The 19,228-nt window shown below is 35.9% G+C and overlaps 1 protein-coding gene across 1 annotated transcript in view; it reads right to left on the bottom strand.

Annotated features, from left to right (window-relative positions):
* The window catches only part of znf385d (zinc finger protein 385D), a 320,341-nt gene that overhangs the window by 237,469 nt on the left and 63,644 nt on the right, over window positions 1-19,228 (bottom strand). Inside the window, exon 2 of the mRNA XM_028818176.2 lies at window positions 6,377-6,519. Within this exon, the coding sequence (XP_028674009.1) occupies window positions 6,377-6,519 (143 nt within the window). The remainder of the gene's footprint in view (window positions 1-6,376; window positions 6,520-19,228) is intronic.

Below are 19,228 nucleotides of genomic sequence, written 5' to 3'. Positions count from 1 at the left end.
AAACCCACGCAGACATGGGGAGAACATGCAAACTCCACGCAGGGAGGACCCAGGAAGCGAACCCAGGTCTCCTAACTGCGAGGCAGCAGGGCTACCCACCGCGCAACCGTGCTCTTTCTTACACTTTATATTATTTTTCCTTTCACTAACAGTTGTATTAATAGACCCTTTGTGTAAGATTCTCCCTAAGTCCAGCATACTTTCATATTGTAAAATAACAACTCTATCCAAAAACATGAAGGGCATTAATGGAAAATAAGGGAAAATAGTTTCAAAATGAACAGTAGCTGACACAAAGTAACTCCTCAGATATGAAAAGGTGCCTCCTCAAAGGATAATCTCTACTTGTTTAAGTACCAGCTGGCAGAGATAAAGGCACAACGTAACTGTTAGCAACTCAATCAATATGGACAGGATGGTCTTCCCAGCCAAAGATCATTTTGAATATAATTTCTCATTTTGCATCAAAAATTTATTATATGAATTGAATTTAAAACACTTTACTATGAGAAAAAAAGATTGGTATCTGCATTGTAAAATTAAATTATAAGGCAGGACTTGACGTTCAGTGCAGGACTCAGTCCAAGCAATTACCAGATCAAATAATAAATTATTAAATTTGAGAAGGATTATGGTAATCACATATTTTATTATATATTTTTCTCAATAGCTTTGGAACAACTGAAAATCCTACAGATAAATTATGAATGCATTTTAATACATTTGTTTCACTAAAATGGCACAATAACACCTAAACAAAATTATTAGCAGTGTAGTTTATGCTTTAAGTCACAGTCTGTCTAACATTTACAAAGCACCATTTCGGCCAAAACAGCGTGCACTTCTACTTGACAGGAAGTCAATTTGTAGAAAATGGGAATTAGCTGTGTGTAAGGGGTAGTCACCCTGCAAGAGTGTGAGAGTATGAGGGGGAGTAGATGTGGTGATGGCAGGATTGCATTTGGCCGGAAACTACAAAGTGGCTCAAATAATAATATGTCACAAGATTTAGCTGATGCCTATCACAGGAAGGATGATCAGTTTATAGGGTTGTCAAAAATGGATTACTTTACACTGTAATAATTAGCAAACACAAATCATGCTTTTAAAGACGAGCATTGCCCATCTTACGATTCTTAAAATAAGACAAGAGTTTAAAAGCACATATCTTGCTGTTTTTATGATGGCTTTAATAGTAGCTTTAAAGGGAGAGAGAAATGAAGAAGAAGTTTAAAACTGAAAATAACAGGCATTTATAAATAAAAGCAGATGTGCAGTAATAAGGAGAAAGCAGGTGGCATAGGTTTGTTCATGGAGGCTTTAAATTATTTTCAGTGCAACAAGAATGTGTGCTTTGGGAAAACTGTTCAAGGAATAGTTTAATGATGTGGATTAGGAATTCTTAATGAATACAACTGATCATAATGTAATACATATTTATTAAAATTTCAAATGTTATTATCTGTGAAGTGTGTTTCTTTCAGTTGACATTACGCTTTATTATTTTTGAAAAGTCACACTGAATCCCTCAAAGACTACAAAATCCCCTCAGTTGTTTTTTTCATGAGGTTGCTAAACTCCAGAACAAAACCTGAAATTTAATTCCTGCATAAGTATATAGATTCAAGTACAGTATTCCAGCTTCAATTATTTTACCATTTGTGCGATTAATCAAGTTTATTAATATAGAATATTATTGTTGTTTCATTGTTTATCACATCAAAATGCTCTTACATAGCATCTTAATAAAGTTTTGAAATTTGTTAATGCATGGGAGAAAAGGCACATTTGATACAGTTAATGCGTGTTTTAGCATAAAATCAGTCAAATAAAGCATATTTTGAAAATATAGCTGTACATATATTTTAAACTGTATAGTCTGAAAAATTTTCATCTGATAGGTACAGGCTTCATTTTACAAGTTCAAATTCCCTTATAATAATTCCCATAAAATTGATGCTACAGAGTGATTGATTATGCAGCTCTCATCCCTGAAAGCAAAATTATTCTTCAAGGCTCACCCACCTTTCTTGGCAAAGGTTGAATGGAGTACATATTTCTTCAATTGAGTATCATTCTCATGAGAAATTAGCATAAAGCCACACACAATTTGTTAAATAATTTTCAACGGGAACCAAACTCTATCTACTACCCTGCTCAGGTGTTAAATTATTCCATGTAGTTCAGCTCTGCCCTTCCAAATATGAAGACTGAGGCATGCCCAGTATCATGCACTATTTTGACCAATGCAGCACATAATATGTTACTGATGGTTGCAAAAGGTTTAAATCCCACACATAAACAGAAATTATGATGCTTTAGTAAAATATTAGGAAGTATGTTGTGGTGGCTAAGACAATGTACATTAAACCACTTCCTTCATCAAAATCTGCATGTGCTTCAATTACAAAAATGTATAAATGTATTGGTAATGTGTTCTGAGCCTGCAAGCTGCATTCAATAAAGGCATTAGCTAAATATGGAAAAACTAGCTGTGCTACCTGTCTAAGATGGGTTTAAATCTAAGCAATCAACATAGACCTCATGTTTTTATTTGATATATAGGTTGCCCATTTGGTCTGGTACAATAATACTCATCTGATCCCTTTCACTCGCAGTGGCTTTTTCCTCTATGAATAGAGCCACACATTTTCACTGCTTCTTCCTGGCATTGCTCATTGAACTGAGCACTCGTATAGTCAATGTGTTTTGCTGAGAAAATGGGGTGGTGGTCATACTGCATTGAGGTGGCTCAGCAATTCTAACCTAGTCGTGTCAGAGCTTTGGTTTTCCAACTTGCGTGTTGATTTGTCATTATTTTCGCTCATCTATGTCCAATATGTGAAGTTATCAGTCAACAGCATTACAGCTATAATCCTTGTTTAAAGTGGCCAAAGTGCGTGCAAGAAAGTTGCTACTACACTGCTGTTAAGAGTGTATAAATTCAGACAACAGAATATGTCAATAAGACCAATTTTCTTATTTTTAGACCCTTACTTGTTATATTTAATCATCATTTTTAATTTTTTAATTTCTTCTATGTGTTTTGCTAATTTTCATTTTTTTCTTCCTAACCCTAGCAACCAGACAGACACAGATTACTTGTCTTTTTGAAATGGATGCACAACTAATAAATGAGAATTCTACAAACTGCAATAAAATGTTCATGGTTAAAATTGTGATGGTTCAACCTAGGATCACGTTTTATTGTTAATACATCATCATCATCACTATCTGTCCACTTTCTATTAATAGCAGAGTTATGTTTCTTGCAATATTCTTTGTTAAGCTTGTTTCTGCTAGATCATTTCTGATAACTGTCCACAATTGCAACTTTGGCCAATCTCCCTCTTTTTTTGTCTTCCATTTTTAAATAAATGCCCTCTTTATTCCAACATTGTCATCCATTTTTGACACATGGCCAAGTCACCTTAACCTTCACTCTCTGTACTTTTTAGTGGTACATTACACACCCACACACTTCCTAATTTCATCACAATTCCTCCAATCTTCCAGAGACACTTGTTTTCTCTGCATTTATCTTGAGTCCCCTCTTTTCTACACAGTTTTGCCACTCAAGAAACTTCTGCTGCAATTCTTTCCTCTGTCATGAACCTGAACATTTTAAAAAATATTCCACATATTTCTGTGATGTTTTACTTCTTTTTCGGGGTTTATATGTACATGGAATCATTTTTGTAATTAGTTTTCTTGTCAGTATGCACCATCATTTTGCTTTATGTTTACTATGCAAATTGCTACCATGTGACATGGGAGATAATGACAGTATAAATGTCAACATCAGCCATTTTCCACGTTTCTGGATTTGTCATAGTTTTGTGAGTGGTTTTGAGAGTTTTCTTTGATTATTTGGCAACTAATTCTTGTTTAGGTACTCAGTCATTTTGTCTTGACCCTACCCTGTCTCGGCAATAAGTATGTCTCAGTGGAAGCCTTTTTTATTTTCTTCTTATAATACATTTTTTCCACTCACAATTTGTACTGCTACCTCCAACTCACAAATATGTACATATAGTGAGTCTCTATGTGGGTGTGTAATATATATAATTCAATCCATTTTCTGAACCAATTTTTTACTTTGGATGGGACAACAGTTCATTGAAGAGCAGACCAACGTATACACTAATGGCCACATCAATGGGATTGTTAAATGCTATTAATTTATCTGGCCCATGTGTGTTTGGGATATGACAGGAAAACCAGGACAGCTAGAGAAAGGCCCACAAAAACACAGGAAAACTCCACACAAGCAGCATATAAGCGAGGATTCTAATTCAGGTCTCTAAAGATATGTGGAACCAGCACTAACCACTGTGCTACCCAAGATCTGCACATAGCCCCATTTTAATTGTTACTGCACCAGACACTCTCTTACATTGAATGAACAATATATATATTAAAATTCCATAAATAAGAGGGACATTCAAAAAGTTTCTGCACTTTTATATTTTCGTTGGAAACGCTGAAGGCGGGAAGAGTAGTAATTAGGCATTAAAAAAGTTGGTACGATGCTGGGAAAATTATATTGCAAACGAAGGTGACTATGTAGAAAAGTGATGTAATTTGTTTTTGAAATTCTTAATAAATAGAGTTAAAAAAAATATGGAAACTTTTTGAATGTCCCTTGGATTTTTTTATAGTAAGTTTAATGTAACTGTGTAGTGGATACAGTAAATCACCACTGCAAGTAAATGGCACCAAACTAAAATTTCTTTCAAAGCACTTCTGAGAAGACTATTCAGAAAAATAAGAAGAAAGCAGGTTAGTAGGAAAGTCAATCTTGCAACTGTACAAAGCTATTAAGTTAGGAATAACTGCCTGAGAAGGAGACAGAGAGAGTCAGTCATGAGCCACTTTAAATGTTTTAGGGGGGTCCTGTTTGACCTGATCCCTGAGGTGATGGGCTTGGTGACCTGACTAAGCTGGGTTTTCTGGGATTAGTGTGGGGACAGAACTGTGTATACCTTGGTAGTGGACTAAGTTACAAAGTGGAAAATTGTTGATCTCTGAACCCATTAAATACTCAGGAAGTAGGAATAGTACTGTGATTGGATCAGAGGTTAAAAGAAATAGATTGTGAGGTGAGGAGTTTAAAGTTTACTGTGTGTTTCAAAAGGAAAAGTGGGAATTGGGCCTTGAATGTCTGGGCAGACAGGCACTTATTACACAAACTAGTGAAAAGGGTGTGAATTAACTAAGTGAAAAAGATGAGAAGAATCATGATCTCTCCAAAGTCTGTCTGTAGACTCTTTATTACACCTAGCATAGAAGCAGGTATCCACAAAGGTACAAAACAGGCAAATTTCAATTAGATTTTTTTTTTGTATATTGCTGTACACCGAGTGCAGGCTAAGACAGCTGTAACAACTTTACAAAGTACATAACACACACATAAAAAAAACAAATTAGTTTATACACAAAATCTATAAGAAGACCTGTCTATTGCAGTAAGTGGTAAGGATGGTTTGTCAATAGAATAGAATCCTAGGTGGAATTTATATCTCTGTTGTCTGGCAACTTCACACTATTGGTTGATGATAACCTTGGAGGTCACCAAAGGTACAGGTTAAAAATGTATCAACATCAAGCATTTGGTTGAAGGACAATTTTTTTGGGAAAAAGCACAGAAGGGGAGATTGGAGGTTTGACTGTGTCCTTGAGCCTGGCAGGAGACAATAGGGACGTCCACAAAGAAAAATGATAAGCCCAGTTTTATTTAGATCATGCAACCCAGCAACAATTCTGGCAAACTCTTTAAAAAAATTGTAACTGCAAAACAGAGGTACCCAGGGACACAAAATGGCCTAAAGTCCCAAGAGTTTTTAATGTAGAAGTAATTGTACTCATGTGTTAGAAGTAATCTCTAGTTGGGTTTATAACACCACTTACTGATTTTACAGAACTATTCAGCTCAATTAATAAGTGTAAAGAAGCTATCCACAAGAGCAAAAGATAATGTGGACATGGATATTAAGAGAGTGCGCATATTCTTCTGCCATTGGAAAGGTGTCCTAGCTTTTTTAAACTTTAGTAATTATAAAATAAAGTGGCACAAATATTAAACTTGTCATTGGAAAAATGTGTTTAACATGTAAACCAACAAATGGAACAAAAAGTGAAAAAAATCTGTTTGTGTTTTACTAAAGAATTATGATACTGTTACCTATTTATACATCTAAACGTTAAGTAGAAACATATAGATGCACCATTACTTATGAGGATCTTTCTCACAAAAAAAATTAAAAAATGAATGAATGCCATTACTTATTTCATTGTACTATATAAACACAAAAACATTCTTTTAACTTAAAAAAAGCATAAAAAAGACAACGATTACTTTCATAGTATTACTCACCGCACTAAAGTTTGGAAAGAGATTTATTGTTGAAGTGGTGTCCACTGGAAAGGGAAGAAAATGTTTTATATCCAGTGCTGGATGTAGAGCTGGCAGTGGTGGTCGCACCAGGGCTGGCAGGACTGCATTTTGACAGGTATTGCCTAAAACATTAAAAATAAAAAGCATTTGGAATGCTGCAAAAAAATCTATCTTTTCATTGCTAAAGTGTTAAAGCAAAAATTAAATGCACCGTGGGTATAATATGGAAAAGAAATACATGTATTCCTATCTGTATATAAATATATCACAATGCAGATGTATAAGGGAACATGAGGAATAATAATAATAATAATATATTTTATATACTGACAGGCAAACATCATTCAGATTATCAATCTGAAACACTGACTTTTTACATTGGAGTTACAGGAGCAATTTTCCAAGCAGCTAGCTCAGAACGAGCGTCCAGGGACATATGAATTATTATTTTGTCGGCCTCCCAGGACTATGACATTAAGGGAGGATTGTGTGGGGGTATGGGGTCCAGTATATAAGTGGTAGGCTTCATTTTATACAGATCAGTGATGGGTTAAGAAGAACTTAGTGAAAGTCTGGAGCTGGACAGAGACAGGGACAGAAAACAGAAAGGAATATGAGTGTGTTGAATTATTTAAGTTTTTAAATGTATCATGAAAATCTGAAGACATTGTTCACATTTTTCTGTAGAAGAATTTATAATACAGCAAGATGCAGGCTGAAGTAGCTTATCAACCACATGGAATACAGAGTATTTCAAACTAAAATCAAACTACATAAACTTAGTTGTAATTACAAAGTCTTTATCTTTCACATGATTGTGAAAAAGAGATACAATAATCTAATCCAATCAAATCTAATTACATTTGAATTTTCTGATGCATTAATATACTGTGTTTTTTTTAACATTTTATTGAATTTATTAAAATCAAACAACTTTCCATACAAGCAAGTCAGATTTTACTGCGGTGGCCTGGCGCCCTGCCCTGGGTTTGTTTCCTGCCTTGGTGCCCTGTGTTGGCTGGGATTGGCTCCAGCCAATGTAGTTGGGATATAGCGGGTTGGATAATGGATGGATGAAGTCAGATTTTACAAAATTAGGTTCAAATCAAGCCAACTGTATTCTTAAGTAGGTGGACAGTAGAAAATGCCCAAAGGTTGCTTTCATTATTAAATATTTTTTTTACAGTTGCTCAGTTTTACATATGAATTTTGTGCAAATATTACCAATTATGTTTGAAGTTTTTGGAGCAATTTTTCTTTCAGTGATTTAAATCACCAGCTTTGGAATTCAATAACGCAGTTTAATATTTGAATAATAGTAATAATTGCTTAAGTTTAATCAATCTGTCCTTTTTCTGTGCCTGTTTATATCATTAAAGTGATAAAAGGTAACAAAGATTATTGTAGTGGCATCAAATTCTACACAATAATCAATACTAACACCCACAGATTGAGAAAATTTAGATTTTTCAATCAATCTCACAGCATATAATTGAACTACAGAAAAAAGCAGACTTGCAAAGATAATGTATAGAATGTTCACAAACATCATGACGTTGACAGCTCAGTGAGGACTCAAACTGTCTCTAACTGGTGAAAAATAAGTGGTTTTGCTGAAGCAGAGGAGAACACATAGCATATCAGCAAAGTCTCAGCATACTTTGTTTTGTAAATAATAACAAATCAAACTTGTTTGTAAAATAAAGAAACCATTTTTTTAACTGGCAGCAGCAGCACTTGTGAACTTAGTAAAGAACATTGCAAATAAGCAATACATTCAGTGACTTCTTCATGTAGTTAATTAATGGTTAATACATCTAAACCTACTGTGGGGAAGTACTTTGTTTTGTAATATACAAATATAATTCAATTTGTTTTTGACTATACTCTACATTTGAAAATTTTTAACACATAATGTTTTTAGTCCTCCTATGTAAATTTAACAAAAGATAAAAGACACAAATGACATATGCATTTATGTATGCAGGTTCTTAGAGTAACACCCAGCGATGTTACATAAACTTTAGACAATATTTGTGTGAGACTCTTGAACAACTGCGGTGGGTTGACACCCTTTGGTTCCTGCCTTGTGCCCTGTGTTGGCTGGGATTGGCTCCAGCAGACCCCCGTGACCCTGTGTTCAGATTCAGCGGGTTGGAAAATGGATGGATGGATAGATGGACTCTTGAACAAAATGAAATGAGAATTGTAAATCTGCTTGGGACTCTTGACATAGAATACATGTATTTAGAATGATATGGCAGCCTCCCAAAGTAAAATTATAAACTTGGTTACAATAATTCTGGTAAAAGGTTGTGGCATTTTTCCTATAATGTAATTTATCAGATTCTCCTATTTTGATATTGATTAAGATCTTTGATTTTAGATATATGGGACATAGTGTATAAAAAAAGTTAGACATTTTGCATGATGCTTAAGTACATTCTATTCTGCTAAAAAAGGGTTCATTTTAGGCAGAGTAGACAAGTTATGCCATAAATACATGCATAAAGCTATTGTACATAGTTTCATATGATAAATATTCCTTTGTACTCTTGATTTAGATGAAATTGTGGTGAATCGTCTGCTTTTTAAATTACAACTTCTTGATTTACTTCAAATCATCTGTACTACATCCCAATTAAAATTACATACAAATATAATTTTTTGTATGCATATGTGCAACTGGAGTTGAGAAAACGCTCATTCCGGTCTTTAGTAGCAATATGCATTTAAAAAAGCACACATACTGAATTTGTACTATACAGTACTTCATTGAAAGATTTTTTTCAGTTTACCAGCTATACGAAGAAAAAGAATGCATTAGCCTAATAATAAATAAAAGTAATAATAATTAATACGCTTTTTAAACAATAAATTGGGGAAAACAAGGACTTATTTTGTGTTTGACAGCACTTTATCAAAACAAAATATAGTAGCAGAGCTGCAAGCAAGGATGGTCTTGTTTTAGAAATATGGAAAATCGTACCAAAATACAAGATAATGAAACTAGAAATAATTTTCTCCTTCCCTCAGAACCTTTTTGGGCTATTGCCATAATTTACTTCACTGATTATACCATTATCACATAAACAAAACATGCAGAATTGTAAACTTGGGTTATTAAGAAACTCTTTTTGAGTTTCAGCACACAACGTATATTTTTTTTCCCCTTTTATTGACCTTTTTTAGTTTATCCTATTTGTTCTTTATTCTCTTTATAAGAAGAAATGGAATTTTTCAGATCTGCTCCTGCTTAAAATTTAGGTCTGGTTTTTAGACATTCTCATTCATACTTCTGATTGAAAGTGGCCTAGCACATATACACTGTGGCAATCAAAAATGAGATATCCCAAACTATTGCACCTAAGGTCCTGGTGGAGTGCTATGTCAGAGTGATGTTCATGTTACCCAATTGTCCACATTTACAAGGTCCATTTTAGGATATCTTCGTTTTTTCACTTTCCTATCTTCAAGCATTAGCATTAATCTATACAGTGTATCATTTGTAATTTCTTTCTAGTCCTTCATAACTTGTCATTCCTCATGCATCTCTTATCAGCATTCAACTGCGCCCTGTCAAATATCAGTACTCACTTGTCTCTCATCACTTTTCACGTTATAACACATCACTTGTCATTTATCACCCATCACTTGTAACTCATTACTACTCACCTTTCATTCATCATACATTACTTCTCACTACAGTACTTACTTGTTGCTAATCACACATCACTTTTTATCCTTCCCTCCTTGTTTTTTCATTTTTGCCTTTTTTTAAATTAAACTAATCACAATTGAGAGACAAGGTAGGGCCATGAGATTTAAATAAATGACATATATGCAAAATTATTGGTTTATTCAAATATCAATCAAATACTGTACTTCTTTTTAAATGAATAAGGCATCTACTTTAAACAATTTTATTGTGTTAATATTATTGCATTTTATAAAAAATGTAATTGTACTGTTTCATAAACGAATTATGTCATTTTGCAAATATAATTGCATTATCATTTTAAATATTGCTTACTTGCCTGGTGCCAATAGCATTAAATACATATGTGCCTGTTTTTAATTAGTGACGGGTAGCAGGAGGTTCAACATACAATCAATGGGTAATAACCAAGCCTGCCAGACTTGCATATTTAGTTTTAATGTTACTTATTATAACGTTTTTAAAGTGGATCAATTCTATTGTTTGACTGCATGTTATACACGGGCAAAATCTCCTTCTACCAATCACCATAAAGCAGACCAGTGTCCAATGTTACCAACAGCAAGCAGGAAATATGTGAAATAATGCAATAGTATTAGCATTGTAATGCAATAAATTCCAAAATAACACATCTTTTTTTAAGTGAGCTTTTCCAGACCATTGTGCCAAATTAATTTAAAAATGATGTAGTTGATTAATATTTGAATAAACCAATAACAATGTTCATGCAGCGCAAATACCCCAAATCCCTCTGCCATGCCCACTACTCAACTGTGATTGACTTTGATAGAAAAGACTAAAAATAAAAATTAACAAGTAAGAAATTACAAGTGATTAGTGAAATGCAATGAGAGACAAATGAAAAGTAACAAATATTACTTGATGAATGACATTTGAGTAGTGAAGCTTGTTGAGTGATGAGTGACTGGTGAGAACTAATAAATGAAATATGACATTGATTAGTTTTCTCCCTGATGATGGGAGAAGTGAAAAATGACGATGCCTTAAATGGACAATGTCAACTTCATGGTAGCAATAAACCACAAAAGAGTTGAGAGACTCATTGCTGAAAGGGATCCAACTTTAGGTGAGTCCAGCGCATGCTGCCTAGAATTGACAGGAATAGGCAGTATTATCAGGCAGTCAATGTTAGACAAAGTAAAAAAAAAGCCATGAAGGGAGTCCCACCGCTGTAAGTCACCACATCATGATCTGAGGTTACCTGCTGATTTCAGCTGTCAAATTGATTCAGTAATTTACATCACTATACCTTCTTATGGTAAGTCTGATGTGTAGACTTACTCGTGTCAGTAGTTAGCATAAAATCCATGCAATCCCAATCACTTCAGTAAATGGCTATTTTGATTTTCCATGCTGATTGGGTTCAGAGTGTAAAATTATCACAGTACAGTTGCAATTTATTGAGACTATTTTAAAGCACATTACTTGGACACTGACATATATCTGCAAATTTTCTCTTCATAATATTTAATTTAATAGTTATGAGTCTACACCACATCAACATAGTGAACTATATTTCAGCCCATCGTTTCATTTGGAGAACTTCAGCTGTTAAGAAAAGCCACTCTTAAACAAATTAGTGATAACAGAATAGATGACATCTGATTAAAATATTACCTTAATAATTACAAAAAAATGAAGGTATTTCTAAATGTGCAACCATAATCACTTTGATTTTCTGCAATGTGCTGACGTCCCACCTAGAGCTGGATCCTGCCAGGCACAGGATAGGCCTGAGCTTTCTTTTCATACGTATTCTAAAAGCTTTGGTCAATACTGCAAATATACAATGTAAGCAGATTATTTATTTCAACTTACTTTACTGCCTTGTTGCAATTTTAACTCTTTTTGAATTAGCTAATGTATAATGATATAAAAATATATATTATTTTTTCCCATAAAGCATATTTTTAACGCTATAGTTAAACATTGGCATAATATAACATAGTTTATACAATAAAATAGGGTTAGGGTTAATTTTCATGCATAGAAAATATTCTCAAAACATTTTAAACATGTATATTCTACACATATGTAATAATAACAGCGAATTATAAATGATAATTCAGTTTGACAGACAAACCTATAAATACCATGTGTGGAAAAAAATATATAAATAAAATTGTAATATGTATGAAAAATATAGCAAAATGTGGTTTTGGCAGATTTATTGAGCATTTCCTCCAGTTCACTTTTTGGTAAAGATTGAAACAGTGAAGAAAAATCATTTGAAAATACATACTTGGAAGAAGGGAGCAACTTAATGATTAATGACATTAAACCACTGAAGGATTATTGAGAAACGTGTAATGGCTTCAGATGTGCTTCCTCCAGAACTAGTCAGTCCACAAAAACAATGAGAACTACTTTTTTTGTTTTTAGAAAATGTATCATACAATATCATTTATTATGACTGTGCTAATTTTAGTTAGAAAATATATTCTTTAATTGTTCACTTTTTTCATGCAAAGGATCGGTTGCCTTCATTATAGAATCAGTTACCTTGATTTTCTTTCTTTGGTATAGAAAATTTCCCAGTGTAAAATTAAGACATTAAGTGATGTTCATCATGAGAACAGTAGTCCACAATTATGAGATGACAGTCACTAGGTCATGCATGACTCCAAAACCATATAAAATCAAGCCATTCCTTGAACCTAAATGTATTTAAATATATGGGAAAAAAAAATCTTCCATATTTTCTTACAGCAATATCACATGTTGATCAGCTCTTAAATTTGAAAATAATATCTGAGAATAGATAGATAGATAGATAGATAGATAGATAGATAGATAGATAGATAGATAGATAGATAGATAGATACTTTATTAATCCCAATGGGAAATTCACATAAAACTGGATATTCCAGGAAATAATAATTGCAAAAATAATATTATAAATAAATAACAGATCTTAAATAATATTTATAATAATAAATTGTAACATAAATCCAGTTTCTTTTTAACCTTTGAAAAAAGTTAGTCTCAATGTTATTTCAAGTGTAGTGCCTTCTGTGTGCCTCAATAACCTTGCCTGCTATATAGTGTCACAATATACTGTAAATTCTTGATATTATAGTCAGTCAAAGCACATCCTGAAATGTAAAGCATTTCCCAAGAGGTGGTGAGGAAATGGCTTTGTGATTTCATTAATACTGCCGTTATGCTTTGAGACCACTTCTGTAACATTTTTGATATTGTCTGCTGGTCACCATAGGTTCCCATTCTATCAGGAATGCTTTTAACTTCATTCTTCACAAAACATGAGGTTAAACTTTTTTTTGGTTATGACTACAAAGTAGTCGGGTAAGTAACAAAAAAATATAATTTTTAGGTGGAGCCTTCCTTAAATGCTAAAATGCCACTGCTTACTATGAGTACAGTTTAGAGCTATGATAATAGATTAATTAAATTTATTATAAATACAATTTGCTCTCTATATATAAAATCCTAAGCATAAAAGTGCAACGATTTTGTACAAGGATTTTATGTGACGTTTTTACGTCACTTTTTTGTCACGCTTTAAATCAAGCATATTTTAAAACCTACATATATATGTTTGGTATCATTCTTTTCAGAATTTATCGAACTTTAATTTGATGTTGTTAGATTTTCAGATTCTTATTCCATTTTAATATTATAAACTAAAAAATATCAAAAACTCACGTCCCACGAGACAAGACTTAACCAAGAGTGCCCAAGAGATTTAACCACGCCTGGGGCCAGAAATAAAAGACAAAGAGTAGGACAGCTGCTGTACAGGGTTTTAAATGTTTGAAGCACCACGCAAGATGCAGATCACGTGGCATGGCAGCAGCAGCAAGCCAGCAGCTGATTGAGCAAAGAGGAGGTAAAAAAAAAACTATTTGTTTCCCATTGTATCACCGTTTAAAAGGGAGATTCGGAGGAGCGACCGCATCTCCTTGGGGTGCGTTCAGTCCCCCCCCCTTCACAACGCGAGCAGCAGACTAGCCGCAACCGGGGGTTGCCCCCCCTAGTTGTTCTATATTGTGACAAAAATACAAACAACAGATATTTTGTATATATCGTACCATTTTCTAAGGTCACTTTAACCTAAGCAGTTTCTCAGGGGATTAGAGCCAATCCCAGCAAATATAGGGCACGGCAGGAACAATTCCCAGGACAGGGTGCCTGTCCATCACAGGGTGAACACACACCACAACCAATTTAGCATCACCAATCCAACAAACATGCACCCTTTGGACTGTGAAAGGAAACCAGAGCACCTGGAGGAAACTTATTCAGACATGAGGAGAACCTGCAAATTCCACTGAGGAAGAACCTGGGAAATGAACCCAGGTCTCCTTACTGAAAGGCAGGAGCGCTACAACTGTGCCACTGTGCTACCCTGATTTGGTACAGTATGGATCTTTTCAACTCTGTGCACCAATAAAATGAATACTATCCTGACTAAGTAATGTTACCAGATATAGTACAATGTTTTCTCGTACAAAAATATAGATTCTAATTTTGGAAATATTGAACTTCAATTTAAAATATGACCACCAAAAATTACATCAAACAAATGCCTTAGGCTTACATAAGAGATGAACTGATATGCAAAGGCTACTATTCAGTTTAACAATTCAAATAATATTCTGCATTCAGGAAAGATTAGATCATTTTCCTGATGTTTAAAATATTTTTTTTATTTTAAAAAATGTGTTTTTATTAAAGTAAACCCAAGTCTGACTGTGTAACAACAAAAATGACACCACACAGTACAGTTGATTTAAGGTTTTTCTGCAGATATCTAGGGATGCATTGATCTCCATTAAGTCAACAATTCCTTAGTAATGAGGTAAGATCTGCCTCACGGGAAGAAAAAAATATGAGCCACTAGAGAGTCCTGTAGTCCTTTATCATGAACAAACTAACTCCAGCATTAGCTCTGGCTGCGTATTTTAATAATGTTGATATTTCTATAAGGGAATAAAAACCACTAAAGTTAAAATTATTACAGAAGAACAGACTTTTATCAGGTGATTATGCATTTTAGTACACTTGCTTTTTAATATTGACATATCAGTCTCATCTTTTTATATTTTGCAGAAAAATGTTTTTTTTCTACTTTGCACAAAGCAAGATTTCCAACAAAAAAAGCTGACAATGTATTCGATGAGATCACTGAACATGTAGGAACATCACTCAGTGTGTCAACTAATTGGAACCTACTGTAAATCAATGTGAGTAATGATGCATTTCTTATTGTAAAATTGTCAGACATTTACACTGTTGACAGTGATGAGGCAGATCAAACCTATATTGTGTTGCCCTTGCAGCCGAATTCTTGAAATAATGTAAATTTCATATTAACAAATGCCATTTTTAGGACATTTGAAAATAATTCTCTTATTTACCTTGAAAATACAAAAGTAAAACATATAATTATGATAGTGTATATACTACTATATCCACATATATGTCTATCACGTGATTTCTGATGCCTGCAAAAGAACCTGTGAATTAATGCAAAGTTCAACCAAACGAGAGTAGTGCATTGTAGTTTTAAACATATGTTAGTGCATTGCTTGTTAACACTTTTTAAAATGATGAACCTATTTAGAAAAATTACATTTTACTTTGTTCTCAGAAACTACAGTGGCTTGAGAATTTTATATATTTTAAAACTGCTAAGGCACAGCTTAGCTATTAGCTAAACAAATTAGCTTGATGGACTGACTGGTCTACTCTTATTTGTCAAATTTTTTATGTTTGTATGAAATCCAGCATTTGCAATGCAGCCTTAAACTATGAAAACTGTAACAAGTAATTCAATCACTTTTACTACAACACCATCTCAGTTTCTGTTTTTGTTATTTATTATGTAATTATACACAGCCCTGAATATGCGAAGCAATTATCTATCTATATATATAATTCTCTAAGCCGCCGCCAGAGCGGCACGACACCCATGAAAGCACGCAGGAAGGAGCCATATATAGATTCTCTAAGCCGCCGCCAGAGCGGGCAAGACACCTATGAAAGCACGCAGAAAGGATCCACGACCACCAATTCTAAGACCATTGGATACGACGAAAACTCGCACAGCCACGCCCACCAACTTGGACATTGACACCTCGGAAAACATGCCGTCATTTCTATTTGTCTGTGCCACAGTCCACATGCAGCTCTGAGCCACGTTGACTTTTTATTAGTCAACCTCAGTGGAACCTTGGTTCACACAGAGGCAGCGCCAGAGAGAGCCGCGCGCACACACAGGCAGCGCCAGAGAGAGAAGACGCACACACACAGGCAGCGCGAGAGAGAGAGCTGCACACACACACAGGCAGTGCCAGAGAGAGACAGAGGCACACACACAGACAGCACGAGAGAGAGACAGAGGCACACACCCAGGCAGCGTGAGAGAGAGAGCCAGCACACACACAGGCAGCGCCAGAGAGAGAGGGGCACACACACAGGCAGCGCGAGGAGAGAGCCGCGCACACACACAGGCAGCGCCAGACAGAGACAGAGGCACACACCCAGGCAGCGCGAGAGAGAGAGCCGCGCACACACACAGGCAGCGCCAGAGAGAGAGGGGCACACACACAGGCAGCGCGAGAGAGAGAGCCGCGCACACACACAGGCAGCGCGAGAGAGAGAGACACGCGCATACACACAGGCAGTGCCAGAGAGAGACAGACGCACACACACAGGCAGCGCGAGAGAGAGGGGGCTGGACTCATAAGGTAGGAAGGCAGTTAAAGAATGCACTGGGCTTGATTTTGTTTTCACTTCTGTTTACAGCGATCGGTTCGTAGTGTGCATTGTTGCAATGTTACTTTTCTTGGTGGTTTATTAAATTACGGATTTTTTCACATGTTCATTTTTTTCCTGTGCTTAAAACTCATTAAAAAAAAAGTGTTTTTCGCCAGCGGTTGGTAGCGCTATAGCGCAAACTATTGCAGTGTTAGTTTTCTCTGTTGTTCAAGGTTTTCTCAGTGTTATTCAATGTTTTTACATTTAGTTTACTATTACGCTTTGCATTCTATGGTTTAATCTATATATATAATTCACTAAGCCGCCGACAAGTAGACACCCATGGAAAGCACACAAGACAGCCACGCCCACCGTGTAAAACAGTTTGCGAGGGGTATCCCATGGGATCCTTAAAACAATTCTTTAAAACTGAGGTTAAAACACAATGAAGGAAGTAGTCTTTAAAAACCAATAAGCACTGTGCCTCTTTTTCATTAGCGTCTCACCTGCTTCACCGATGCAGGCCCTGCAACAGTCGAGACGCTCTCTCAGCAGCTGACCTTCTCTGTGCCTGACTCCACTACTGTCAGTCGCCTGGTTAAAAATGGCCTTTTGAAGGGGATCTATGGACCCGCTATACCACAGGAACACATTGCCTTCGAGCCTGTTCTCGCTCATTCTAATGTACTGGCTTTCTCTCTCTCCTCACTTGCTCGCACACTGCACAGGGGAGAAATGCCCGCAGCACAACTCCACCCGGAAACCGTTTCAGCCACACTTCCACGCCCCTCGCTACGCTGTGAGTGCGATGATTATTTATTTAAAAATGGCCTTTTGAAGGGGAGCTGTGGACCCGCTATACCACAGGATCACCTGTGACATTGCCTTCGCATTGTTTTCCTTTTATTTATGATCCCGTCGAGCAGATCAAACAACACTGAATAATCAATAGCTGCACCCACTTTGCCCGCCCCACCTCCTCCCCTGTGTCGGTTTCATCTGTGTTCAGCAGTGTTTCCCAAACTCGGTCCTTGTGAACCCCTGTGGATGCAGAGTTTTGTTCCAACCAGATTCCTAATCATTAATGCCGGTGAAACTCATCAGGGATAAGTCGGTTTTTCAAACGCAGCTGTGTAGCAGATTAGTCTAGCAGGATGTAATAATCCGAGATGAATGCACGCCCCCACACTGAGTGAAAAGCCAATGTATATTGAGTCTAGAAAACATGATCAGCAAGTCTTTGATAGGCTGCAACAAAATGATGAAAGAACGGGCGCATTTTTTTCTCACAAGCTGGGTGGGTGGGTGTTAGTTAGTTAATTAGTTACTTGAAGGATTTCAAGATTTAATATGCACAAGCGGTAACACTGCAAAAGCAGTCCAAACCAGAAAAGACGGCTGGCAAAAAGTGGCCGACAAATTAAACGCGTGTGCATTGTACTTACTGAAAGCAGCGTTACGGATTTTGCAAATGTTCATTTTTTCCCTCTGCTTAAAAAACATTAAAAAAGCAGTGTGATTATGCGGCGTATACTACGCCGTGGGTTGGTATGCAGCGTGTGAAACAATTTGTTGCGGATAATTTGCCTTTTACTTTAACACAAAGACAATTTCCTGTTAGATTTGCCTTTGCGATGACAATTAATAAGGCACAGGGCCAAACTTTCAAAAAGATGTGCATGTATCTGCCAAAACCAGTTTTTCAGTCACGGACAGTTGTATGTTGCTCTCTCCAGAGTTCCATCTTTTCATTCACTTACTGGTATGCCTGCAGGAACACGTGCAGCGAGTGAGCGAGAGAGAGCGAGCGACACACACACACATACAGGCGCGTGCGAGAGAGAGAGCGAGCACTGGATGCATAAGAATAATAATACTTCATTACATTGATATACCGGTGTTTTCAGTATTCAAAGCGCTATCCACACAGGGACAGACCAGGAAGCGAACCCAAAATCTTCCACAGTCTCCTTACTGCAAAGCAGCAACACTACCACTGCTCTACAAGGCAGTTAAAGAATGCACCGGGCTCGATTTTGTTTTCACTTCTGTTTACAGTGATCAGATCGTAGCGTGCATTATTGCAATGTTACTTTTCTTGGTGGCTTATTACATTACGGATGTTTCACATGTTAATTTTTTTCCCTGTGCTTAAAAGACATTAAAAAAGTGTTTCTCAACTGTGACTCCAGAACAACTCAGTACGCAAGCTATATTAAGTGTCAACAACGAGGTCCATCTTTTCATTCACTCACAGTGGTATCCACAAACCCACCCCATTTGGACAACTGTGTCGTTCAGGAAGTGTTCACCCATCAATACATAATTATGCGGCATATGCTACACCCCGGGTTGGCTAGTATACATTA

This window comes from Erpetoichthys calabaricus, chromosome 13 (genome assembly GCF_900747795.2).
Source record: "Erpetoichthys calabaricus chromosome 13, fErpCal1.3, whole genome shotgun sequence".
Lineage (NCBI taxonomy): Eukaryota > Metazoa > Chordata > Cladistia > Polypteriformes > Polypteridae > Erpetoichthys > Erpetoichthys calabaricus.
The sequence above is the reverse complement of the archived record's forward strand: the minus strand, read 5'-3'. Positions and strand labels throughout refer to the sequence as shown.